Source organism: Netta rufina (genome assembly GCF_964035555.1).
Source record: "Netta rufina genome assembly, chromosome: 3".
Taxonomy (NCBI): Eukaryota; Metazoa; Chordata; class Aves; order Anseriformes; family Anatidae; genus Netta; species Netta rufina.
Genome location: NC_140125.1, coordinates 79,537,158 through 79,550,452, shown reverse-complemented (window position 1 = coordinate 79,550,452; position 13,295 = coordinate 79,537,158). Strand labels below are relative to the sequence as shown.

The following is a 13,295-nucleotide window of genomic DNA, read 5'->3' as shown; positions in this document are numbered from 1 at the left end:
CATTCTTTGGGCACAATACATGGATTAGTCAATAATAACAATGCCATTCAGTATATATTCTTTGATGGTATTTTTGGAATTTCTGTATTAGTGAAAAGATCATTTTATTTACTGGCAACATTATCTGATTTTAGGTTTATATAAATTTTATCCAAGAGTATCAAGAAAAGCAGACCATTTAACATAGCGTTTGTAGTTACCATATAATTAACAGCAACACTTAGATTCTTGCATTTCATTAATTATGTACACATTTTAAAAGATTTTAATACATTTTTACAGTAACCTGAATAATATGTTGGATGTCAGTTTAAACTCTTGCTTTGATTTTAAGAATTGAAGCTGAAATGTTGTTCATTTTCTCTAAGCTTTGTTTTGTTACTGTAGACTTACCTTTAAAAATGAATGAAATATAGGTACACTGTACACAGTGGATTCATTAGAAACTATAGAAGGGTGAATTCTTGCTAAGCTGATTCATGAAGCATCCACATCCACTTTCTTATTTCTCTGGCCTGCATTTGTCTCTGACTTTGAGTATTTTCATGCAAATCTTCCTGTAAATCCCAATAATTACATCAATACCAATTAACTTCCAAGACTTAAGACTTACTTTGTGTAAAAGAGAGTATCTGAGGGTCTCAGCCTTTTACAATAAAAATGAGTGGAGTTTTAGCCATAAGCTCAGGTAGATTTCACAGGGTGAGAAGTACAAAACTCCTTTTTACCACTCTGCTCACCTGTTTTCCCTGCAGTACTTACCACCTTGCTTTACACAGAATAGTAGAAATATTTCTTGAACTACTCTGGCAGATCAAGAAGTTGTTCCAATGAACAAGTACCTTTTCTTTGCAGCTACCTAAAGTGAATTCTTGTGTGTACCTCTCTTTTTGCATGCCCACCTAAGCATGTGGTTCTGCATGTTGCATACTGCTTAATTAAGCAATAAACATCTCTTGGTTATTTTGTCCTAATGTGGCACCTTTTTTTTGCACAGGTATACTGTATATTTATGTTTGGATTTTTTATTTTTTAATTTGGAAGTCTTGGAAATTTATTTTAAGTAATTAGTTCTACTGTGTTTCAGTTTTGGTTAAAAAACTTGCATTTCACTACCGTGGCCTCACTAATGGTTGATTTTTACAGTTACCTCATTGACAACAAAGATCATGGAAAATCAGAAAGCACAGCTGTGACATTATTTAGATATTAGCATATCTAAAATCTTTGCACTGAAGTATCCAATTACCAAATGGTGGGCTGCAAAAGAATGTGTCCATAACATTTCCTTTCATCAATATGTTTATTGTTTATATCCATGCCAGGGGCTAAAAGCCAAAGTAATGTAGACAATCTTGTTAATCTTATACTGTTGAGAAAATATTTGCACTGAAGCAACTCAAGTTTTCTGGCACTGAGTGTTCCTATAGGGTAAAACAGTCATCCCACCATCTCATACATTTTTCCCCCTAGGACACATATGGTTATAGAAAAAAATATATATACATATTTATAATAATAAAATAATTTTAAAACTAAATTAAATATTAAAATTAAAATGAAGTGAAATAAAATAATAAAATAAATAGAATTAAACTAAATTAAAAATGATGTTAATAAATTCAATTAAATTGTGGCCAGAGTCCATGAGGAATACTATAGCCTGCTTGGTCTTGGAAAAAAGTAACAGATTGAATGACCTCCAGTCTATAATTTTCTTACAAGACTTTTCTTTTCCATTGTCAAGAGCTATTCAGTCAAAGAGCAGGGATTATTTCTGTAACACAAATGTGGTAAGAGAATTGCAAGTCAGTGTTTGTATGATACTTGCCACATAAAATGATTTATATAGATACTGTTATAAAATACATCAATATTGTAAGATCATGGAAGTGATATTTCTGTATAAGATCTTAGAGCATTGAATACCTAATTTTGAAAGTAAAATTGTCTGCATTTACTGTGGGTGGGCTGTAGCACTGGAGTTAAATACTTGCCCTCTGCTGTACAGATAGCTAAACTCTTTAAGCTCTTGAACTATTTTTAAGTGTCACTCCTGCTTGATGAAAGACTAGAATGTGTTGTGGATATATCAATGACAAGGTCTAACTTTTCACCTTGTTATATCAGATTTACGTGGGGGTAACTTTGATATGAGAGTAGTTCATCTGGGGATGTAATTGATGCACTGCAATTGAAAAATCAGTCATAATAAATAAGTAAATAACATATCTGCTTCTTATTCAGAGAAATTCTGCATGAGAAACTGTGGAGAGTTATAGGCTTACATGTTTGACAGAGAACACTAAAGAATTTTATTTTTTTTTTCCTAGAGATGCTTTCTAATGCTCCCTACTCAATAGCCCTCTCCCCTAGAGGAAAAAAAAAAAAAAAAAAAAAAAAAAAAACAAGCAAACAAAAAATTTAATTACTGAAATGTTAAAATGAGAGTTTTGGAGCTGTGAAAATTTTATGGTTTTACTTTTTAAGCAAACAGGGCACCTAAGAATTAATTGGTCTTTTCCCTCTGAGGGCAGTACTGTACCCCTAAATTTACAGAGATTTCATTTTCAGAGCTGATGGTTAATTGTCCATATTTGTTTATGGAAAAAAAAAAAAAAAAAAAAAAAAGTTTGTATGATGAAACACCGATCAATACTTTTGTCTCCATTAATGACATAAATGGAGATGATACAATAACAGAAGCATTTATTCCACTAATAATCTTCTGGGAGAGTTCTGATTACTTTTCAAATAGTCTGAAAGGAATGAAGTAATAAAGAGTAATTTTGAATATATTTATGAGAAGTTAAACATTGTTTTAGTTATTGAAATGTCTAATTTATTAATGAGCAAGTTTTGAAATACTTTTAGCTGTCATTTAGAGTCTAAATATTGCTTTCTTACATTTCCATTCAGTTATGCAAAACTCTGAGATGTCCACTGGTGTCATTTTAATTAGTTTCTTGTCTATGACTCACCTATCACCCCAATAGCTGTGTCTGTTTGGGTAAACTGAAATGACATTGATCTTTTAATGGGGACATTATCAGCACATAATTCTGACACCATCCCACAGAGGCAAAACAGCTATCCATTATTCCCTGTTTATATCATCCCACTGTGAATCAGATCCAGATGCTGGCACATGAAGCAGCATCTGTCAACACTGTTATGGCACTTTATTGTGACTTTGCCAAAAAAATTTCAAACAACTTTCACTGTCTCAGAAGCAGCTACTCAGGGAATGCTTGGCATTCTTATTCTGTAGACGGGGATTGATTTGTTTCTTTAATAGCTCACTGCAAGCCACTCTGAAGAGTCAGCTTTAAGTGATTTAAATGAAGCTAGATCCTTGATTTTAATAGAAATAAACCATTCTAATATGGGATGGCAAGGACATTAGACTAGCAAAAGTAGTCTCACACTTTTATTATTATTTTTTATTGTCATTCTTATTTCATGTATTTATTTAATATAGTTCAGAATCCATTCAGAATTTCAAAATCAAGGGTCATTTAAAAAAAAATACTAACAATATCTGAAAAAGCTAGTTGTATTGTGGAGAATCATCAAAAGACTCAGCTAGTTTATGTTAGAAAATAAAGTATTCAGAAAGTAAAGTATTCAGAAAATAAAGGCCTCCCCCACCCTCAAAAAAAAAAAAAAAAATCTAATAATAAACAAACTAACAAATATTGTGAATTAATTAATTAATTAATTAGTTATAATGATTTATTGTCATCATTGGTTGCCTGTTAGAAATATTACTATTAATACTGATGATGGTATTTCAAGCAGGTTATAAAATGGAAGCATTGTAGAGTTACAAACCCTTCTTCAGGACTCAATATAATTTTCAGAAGTGACTTCAATATGAAAAACAGCCACAGACTAGCAATTTAAGACAAAACTAGCTTTATCCATAATTTTGAAGCAAAGCTGGCAAGGAAACAACTCAGAAACCTAAAAACTCAAGGAAACAACTCAGAAACCTAAAAAACAGTATAAGCCTGTAAAACCATATGTTTGCTTCTTAGAGCTTGGATGGCTTCAAGTATGGGAAAATGTACAATTCCTGAAAGAAAGAGCCTCCTTTCTAAAAACAAAACAAAACAAAAAAACCCTATTATGTCTAAAACTACTATGTCTAAAACTACTATGTCTAAAAAGTTTTGTGTATTCTTAGACTAACTAAAAGTGGGACTCACTAGAAGGCTTAAGTGTTTCACAGTTTGGAATGCCTGCTCAGCAACATCTACTTAGCAATTAGTATAGTCAAAAGGAGTTTAGGATTATCTATCAGATCCATATATATGTACCTCTTGGTTCTGCCATTTCCTAGAGAGCAATCTAGAACTACAAAATGATTTTGTGCTTGTGATATTGAGTGTGACAAAATCTGTATTTTCACTCACCAGGATGTATATTTCTAAACCTAAAGAATCAACTACTTTTAGAATATACTTCTGAAACTCTCTTAGGGCAGTTAACTTCCAGACATGTATCTCTCAGCTTTAATGGAATGGAAGACAGTTGAAATCTATGCAATGTGCCCTTTAAACGCTTTTTGATGCTGAATACACTGAAATATAACAAAGAAGGAAATGTGTACAGTGAAGTGCTTCCAGTTTCCTTTTGATTTTTTTTTGTTAATGGCAAAATCTTTCGTTCTGTTATGAGACTGAGAGAAGTTACTCTCTTCAGCCAGCTATAGATTCTCTGTTGTCTCTTGTAATGAAGCTCGATTTTAACAGGGATGTTACCTGGTCATCATACCTCACAGATAAGAGCACAGGCAGTATCTACACTTCAACAAGATATATTGTCGTGGAGTATTTCCAGATTAGCAATAATTCCTCACCTTTTCTGTTCTGAAAACATGTAATGCATGTTCAGTTAGTAGTTCAGTTTCGTTTCTTTTGATTCATTTTGTCCTTCAGTACACTCTTTCACTAGGTGAAAGAGTAAATTGCACACAGAGTTCAAAAGGAGACAGAAGACTGCTCCTCTGTCTCCTAAGCAGTTTATGCTCTCCCTTACTTACCACCTCCTTCTGCAGATATTCCACAGCCATAGTGGCAATTGGGTGTGGTAGGTCCATTCCTTTCACCTTCCTCTGTTCGGGTTCTTCTTGTTTTTGCTTTACATCATTTTCTTTCTGCACATATTTTGTCAAAAAAAAAAAAAAAAAAAAGAATGCAACTTCCTAACATACACCTGGAATGAGTCAAGACTGATTTTTTTTTTTTCTTCATCAAGAAATGTTATTCTTCCTTTCAGTAGTTCAGTTTCCTTCTTTTTGTTTCATTTTGTCCTTCAGTACACTCTGTACTAGGTGAAAGAGTAAATTGCACACAGAGTTCAAAAGGCATTCAGTGCCCACATACAGCATTAATCCTAAACAATGCTTTTATCTTTTTCAGTTAAGCTTGACAACGGAATCCTTTCTTTGCATGTGATATTCACTCATATAATTGCTGGAGGTTGCAGAGCACTGTGTTTCTAGGCAGCAGTTATTTTGTGAAAAACCATACATGGCTCATGATTTTAGTCCTGGAATATTTTGGTGGCATATAGTGTCATCTTTATGTAGAACTGCAAAATGAAATGTTTGCAATTCATTGCACCTCACTTAGATATCCAGAAGTTAATTGCCAAACTCTAACCTTTAGCTGTTTTTATAGCCAATAGTATGAAATGGAGGCCTCCAGAGTACAATTTCATCCCAACAGAGATGCCTAAGATAGAAGCAATGAATCACCTTTTAAAGGTACAAATTTTTATCCATTGACTATAAATGGATCCCTTGGGTGACTTCTCTAAATTTAACTGTCTGAACTTTTAAGTGTCTAAAGCTGGTTGAGAAAGAGCCTACAAACATTCCAGAAGTATGCTAAAAATGTTCAAGAAAAGGTTTAATTTAAATGAAGATATAAAAAAATGTTTTTTCATATAAGATTTCAAATGGCATTATTAGAAGTAGCTGTTGGTTTAGCCAAGAAACCATCAGTGCCACTCTGAAAAGTATGAAAAGTTGAAGAAAGGATAATAGCATTTTGTGAAAGACAGAAGGGTAAAAGAAAGAGGGAAATAATTTCTTGGAAGAATCTGGAGACTGTTCACATTCCAAATGTGCCAAACAAAAGAAAAAAAAAAAAAAAAAAAAGGAAAAAAAAAGAAAGGAAAAAAAAAAAGCAAGGTATTTACAGCTTTGACTAATAGAATTCAAGCCAAAAAATCATAGAGGAGGCCTGCAGCACAAGGGTTGGAACTTATGAAAACAAATCCCAGGACTATTTTCCAGGAATCTTTTTCCTCTACAGGAAAGAGAATATTTCCTGGGAAAAGGAAGCAGAGCAGAAGAATCAGAAATTAGCAAAATGGGGTTGGATAAAGTGATGATTATTTCTAGTTTGCTCCAGTATATTTCATCATCTTTCCTATCATTTACCTGAAAGCATCTTTACATGAAATTTTTTTAACCTGCATCATTTTAGGACATGTATACCGTTTTTCTGTAGAAACCACATTTGGTGAGAAGTTTTGCATCAAACCTAGTACCATCACGTTATGAAGGATGTTTCACAGTTCTGTATTATCAATATGTCATCCTCTTGTGATTCTCTAAAATATTATAGCCACGGCACTTTTAGAAGTAAGAGGAAGATTATCAATAAAACAGAGCCTAACCTTCACAGGTATTAGGTACTTAATGCCTACCTAATATTTAGCTCTCATTGATTTCAGCGGGAGTGAGGAACAGGAGCTAGTAGCCAACACCTCTGCACAATTAGACCTTACTCCTGATATTTGATCTAATAAAGTCTTTCAGCTTTTTTCCCTCTAACTTCAAATTGTGTTATTGAAATACTAATTTCAGAAAAATGGTTATAGATTCACTCTTTTAGGTGATGCTCAGCTATAGACACGAAAAGTAAGAGTCGTTTTCCTTTTCTTCTTCATTCTGTTTGAGAAGTTAAAAATTCCTCTGGTTTGTGATCACATCCATTTGGGCTCAATTGGACTTCCAGTGTTTTCTGTACTAAATTAATTTCATCGAACTTCTCTAATTGTAGTGAGGGTTTATAGCATCTGTAATTTGATTTTATTAATGCCAGACTGTCATTGTTTAGCGAGACATGACATATGCACTCTTTCTTGAAGACAATATAAAGTTTTAGCAGTCCTAAAGTAATGTCTAGATAGTTTTCTGACTTTAGCACTGGATGTTTCTGAGATGTAGTTGCACTAATGACAGTTGGAATGATGCTATTTTACAGATTCCAGAACCAGATTCAAATAACTCATAAATTACTGAGCAGTGATTCCATTGCATACCAGTGTCTATTGCCTTTCAACATAATCTATCAGTCCCTTCCATTTTGTTTAATTGTTAGCAGCAAGTATTTAATTGCACAGTTTTCTTTTCTCTGTTTTAATTCTTTTTCTGTGGATACTTCATATTGAGAAAAGTATGCATCTATACCAACTTCAGATATTCATGTTAATCATGCTAGGGATCACTGTTTATGAGACCACTTTATTAAGGTTATTTAGAAAGAGAGGGAAATGCTGAATATGTCTTTTCATTTTATAAACTGCTTTTCCAGTATTTTTGCACTCCAGTATGCAACAATAACAACCTATAATTTTCATACAATAATCCATTGTTTTCACTGCCCATGGACTCAGCTCTTTGAGATCTAGCTTTATATATTTCTAAACATAACATGTAGGGTTATCTTTACCTGCTAAATGCAGGTGATAAGTAGCAGAAGGAAGTGGAGATAACAGAGGGAGCTGAGTAGCATGTGATGATGACATAATACAGAAGCAAACTTACATAAGTTGGTATTAATAAACTTCCCACTCATTAACCCATGGTCATGCTGAGTAAAATTTGCTTCACAATGTACAGTTCAAGTATGGAGAAAAGACTTGCCTCCAGCCATTAATGATGACATAATGAAGTGGGATATTGCAACATTATAAATTTGACATTTCAATTCAGTTTTCTTGTAAAGTCAGGAAGGACTGTGTGACTTAATGTATAGTGAAAAATCTCTTACAACTTTACTCCTTAACAACTTCAATCTTCTGAACATAAGCATTAGAACAGCTTTTACAAGATGCACATCGAGGTAAAGAGGGATTTTGGAGTCTCAATGTGAAAAAATCTCTGGAAAAGAATTCTCAACAGATAAATTGTTGCAAGTAGATTTAACTGCACAGCTTCATGGTGCAACTAAGATATACTGCATATATTTCTGTCTGGGATCAATAAAGCTGGAGTAGTTTAAACCAGCAAATACCACTCCCTTAAGTCTGCCCATGCCTCTCTTGCTTGCATCACTTTATACTTGTTATGTACAGTTGTACTGAGTGAGATACAAACCTGCAGGAAAACAAAACAAAACAAAAGTCAAACTTTAATCAGGTTTGGTGGCTGCATGAAAATGTACTAACTAATGTTCACAAAAACTCCAGGAATCTGAGCCAATAGAAACTCATGCCTGTTCAATTACCAAATCAAGTTGGGTTAGAAAAAGCATTTTCTGTTCAGATAAATCATTTAAAATGTATATGGATTTGCATATATATATGCGCATGTATATATATATATACATGTGTTCATGGCTGCACATATATACATATATATGTAGATGTAAATATATAACTGTATTAAAAACAAAGGATTATCAAGTTGCTGCTGCCTTTCACTTGGCTTCTTGAGAAGAGAAATTTAATCCTTCCCCTACTATATCCTGAAAAGCATTTAGATTATCAGTTTGCAAACATTCTTCCTACACCTTCACTGTTAACCTAGTGGTCCCTGCTTTTAACTTAATAGGTGGGTGACCTCCCAGGGGCATTAGGTTATTTATAATAAGCTTGAAGGTGTTTTCTGTGTGTTGAGGAAGGAAAATCTCTCAATAATATGTTTTATGCGTATGTTAGATACTATGTTAGTTCCAATAGCATCAGTGCTATTTTTAATGCATTTTAAACTCAAGTGGAACATATAGATAGATTTGTCATTTTCCTATACAACATAATAGTAACTTGCTAACTCCTGAAATGAGCCAATTAATTGTTTAAGACAGTGGTATAGGTCAAAATTATCAGAGGCCATTCAAAAAATATTGTAGACTACATATGCACCATTTAATTTACTAGCTTGCATAAAACCATCATGCTATCAAACGTTATTCAGAAAGATAACCTATTTAGGGCACTTTCATTTCAGTTCCTTTCCCAAAACAAGTATTTACATTGTTCAGAACAGTTACACAAGCTCACCTCTTGATTGTCAGCTATTCTATCTTAATGCAAAACAATTTCTTCATGTTTTTTCATAGACTAATACCAAGTTAGGAAACCCTTCCCCAGAGCAATGACAGCCTAATGTCTGAAGAGTAACAACTAATAACAAGGGAGGCTCATCTTTAACTTCAAGCAACTTATGTGTCAAAACTGGAAGACTAGACAGAACAGTGGGATTCCATTAAGATTTTAATCCTCTAAAAGCATATTTGGCACTTACCTCATTCTTCTAGCCCTTGTCTTGTTCCAAGCTTCTTGAAGCATTTGATCTGAATATATGTTTCATGACAAATGACTCTGCAAAGCTTGCTTACCTAATTTCCATTATTTTTACTATTATTAAGAAAAAAGGCACATCTGGGCAAATCAAGATTTATTTGAAGATATTTTTCCAGGCTATTTGAGAGGTAATACACCAAACCATTGATGCTATTGGCCTGTAGAATTCCTGCTGTTCAGATAACTAAAATTTGGATATGAGGGAGATAGGAGGAAGCACACAGTTACAGGGAAGGTGTTTCCACATTTTCATTTGCTTTCTGTGGTGGCATTACTTCTCCCCCCATATCCAATTGTGATATTCTGCCATCTACAATGATTTTAATTGTAATAACAATATTTTTGTTTTTGTTTTGTACTTGTATATGACATGCTTGACACTTGTAGAAAGATGAGAGCTAGAATAAGAAAAGAAAGGTAATTAAAGTTTGCCTTGTATTCCTTATCATGCAATATAAAATCTAAAACATTCATCAAACAAATCAGAAGGATTTTCTTCATCACATCTCAAACAATTTAATAAACACCAATGACAGAATTTTCACAGAGCTTGAGGAATGTAGCTTAGTTTCCATGAAGTATTCATTTAGTATCTATAGCTCCTACTCAGACTTGCATTTTTTTTTTTCTTTCCAGGCAGTGGAGGAAGCTACTCAGATCTTAACATGACTTTTTTTTTTTTTTTTTTTTTTTTTTTCTGTGTGGTGAGCACATTCTAATGAGCTTAAAGTTAAAACTTTCAATTCTGCATCAGTTTCCATGAGTTGTAATATGTTGTCAGATAGCTATAAACAATATCACATATGAAGGAAGTATCCATATCACAGCTGCATGGACTAATTAGACATAGAAATCTAAAAGACAAATCATTCTTTTTAACTTATCACATAGTGGAAAAATAAAGACTACATGTGAAATGAGTAGTAATAAATATGCAGTCATTACGTTCCAGAGCTGTGATGTGGCTGCATTTTTTAATCAGAGAAGTTGTATGACTAGTAATAACAGTAGCAATCTGGATAATGACTTCTCATGATTCATGGACTATATTGCTTGTCCACCAAGATCATTAGAAGTATCCTGACTTCCTTTTATTTACATTGTGGATATGTGTCCAGCTGGCCACTGCTGAAATCAAGACAGTAGACACCACTGATACTAATGGTCTGATCTACTGAGTCCAATTCCTTACTTCTATTTATGAATTCTCTACATTGCAGAAAGCCAGTTATGTTTTATAACTTACAGAGGAAAGAAAAATGAAGAAAAAAAAAAAAAAAGAAATTTGACTTAGGATATCCCCTTTAACATATTTCATCAAAAGAATGAATAAAATATTTATTTAGCTACTGTCCTTTGCATTCCCATCAAAGTGAATAGAGAGACACTTAATAACACATGGAAACATTAAAGAAGCTTTTTATCAGAGTGGATTGGAACCTTCTCTGAACAAACATTCTGGCCTAAGGGAAAGTTTTTGATCTGTGAAGCTTAAGCTTTTGGTGCTTAAAACACTCTCATATTAGATCATGTGGTCAATTTGCATGGAATAAATGATTTGCTCAAAACTTGTAAAACTATAAAATAGAACTTGACAAGTCATTAGCAATAAGTGGTATCACACTGGCATTATACTAACTAATACTGGTGCAATCATTAGAAAACTGCTGCTACAACAAAGAACAGGAAAATAATGGGGCCATTTTGTACTTTGACCTGAAGGTGCTAGATCATTGTGCCGCAATGCAATCTAAACACAACACTGCACTTCTTTGTCCTTCTTTATCTACTCAACATTCTGAGCCTCTGTCCTTTACTACCTTTAACACAAAACAATTGTTCCAAGTTGTAAAATTTATCATTTTTTCCATCTAGGGATAAGTGATGTAATTTAGGTAAAGGCAAAGAAAATAAGAAAAAAAATAATCTTTAGTTCTTTTTTTTTTTTTTACTTTAATCAAAACTAGGAGAAAGAATAAGATTATTTACCCATTCTTCATTAAATGTTACATTGTTTTGGTTTTCTTTCTGAACTGGGAATTCAATTAGTGAAGCTTCTCATTGTTGACAGAACTTATGAGTATAACTTTCAGATTCTTGTCGAAAACAAGTGGTATTCAATGTTCATTTGAAACACAAAATGTTTGGAAAAATATGGCTAGATATCTGGATTTCTGAAGTTTGCCTATTGTTCATTTCAGTCACATAGAGTCATTCTGTAGTGAGATTGGTAAATATCCTGTTGTGGTTACCACCAGAAGAGTAAATAGGTGTAAAACCTGAGACTATTTTTTTTTTAATTTGTTGCACAGTGCCTTCAGTACATTTATTTTGTCACCGTTTGTCAACGTTTTGCCAGTAGCTCAGATATGTGAGTCAGTTCGAGCTGTTCCATGTGTGAATTTTTTTACAATTAACAGGTAAACTAAATTGTGTGCTTACAAATCATTTGTCTGTGATCATACACATGCTGATGAGATGAAATAACATTGAGACCATAGGGCTCAAATCCCACTGCTATCTTCAAGATGATGATTTTCCTATGCATTCCCCATGAGTATGGGTATACAAAACATACCTTTGTAAAATGAGAGGGGTAAGTATGATAGTGCAATTTCCAAGGATCGTTAAGATATTTATTTCTCTTCTGAGTCTATCACCAAGCATGAGGCATGGCTTTCAGTTTTTGTTGTAGAGCTGGAGCTGAAACCTAACAACTTTGCATTGCATGTGAATATGTGCTAGTGCATATGATGGTATTAGTATTATTTGTATTATATTTCACAAATTAATTTTATTTCACAGGATACCCAAGAAATTGTACTTTCCAAGTGACCATGACAGGAGAGCTAATTAGCATAAATGGCAGACAAGGAAATTAGAAGGAAATAAGGAGACTGCAAATAGGCATTAAAAAAAAAAATAATCTATGTAATATAAAATTATAATATATCTGTTTGTGAATACTTGAGGAAATTAAGTGAAAATATTTTTCATAGAGAATGGTATCTGGACATGTGCTTAGCAGAGGAAGTCCAAGTTCAATTTTGTGAGCAAGTACAGTTCAATACTCCAAGAGAGTTGAAGTATTTCACTCAGCAGTTGGAATCAGAAGCTAGTCAGTGTTTACAGTGCATGACCTTCTTGGTATTGGCTAATTAAGAATAACCCTTGAGGCTAAGAAACAAATGTTTTTTACTTATTTCAAGAAATTCATAATAAGTGGACTTGAGGGAACAACTGAAGATCATTTGCTTGACAGAAGAAAATATGCTTTTACTGTAGAAGAGGCATCATGAATATGTAACTTTATTATTACAATACTGTTCTTCTGAGGTTTTTAGGCTAATGAAGAAAAATAGATCTGTAAGCATTTCAGCACATGCTTGAGTCACTTGGTCTTTATTGATTTAAAATGTAGCTCTTTAAAATAATTATGATTTTTTTGAGAAATACATTTTCTTCTTATGATGTCTAGAAGATAATAACTTTTACGCGCAATGTTGGATTTAAAACACAAACAATTCTGAAGGGAGTTCATCCTTCTACTGAATGTGCACAGCCTGTTATTAAATGCATTTTCCATGTTTCTTAACCTGTGTACTTGTGCAGGACATAAGGGAATGGTATCACCTCGTCTTCTTCTAGAACATAGTCCAAGAAAGAAAACAGCAGCTATTGAAGGCAAG

The 13,295-nt window shown here is 33.2% G+C and overlaps 1 protein-coding gene across 14 annotated transcripts in view; it reads left to right on the top strand.

Moving 5' to 3' along the window:
• TRDN (triadin) overlaps positions 1–13,295 on the top strand; it is a 243,920-nt gene that overhangs the window by 90,575 nt on the left and 140,050 nt on the right. For all 14 annotated transcript variants that reach the window (XM_084285079.1, XM_084285082.1, XM_084285081.1 and 11 more), the window contains one exon: positions 13,219–13,290. In XM_084285079.1, the coding sequence (XP_084141205.1) occupies positions 13,219–13,290 (72 nt within the window). The remainder of the gene's footprint in view (positions 1–13,218; positions 13,291–13,295) is intronic.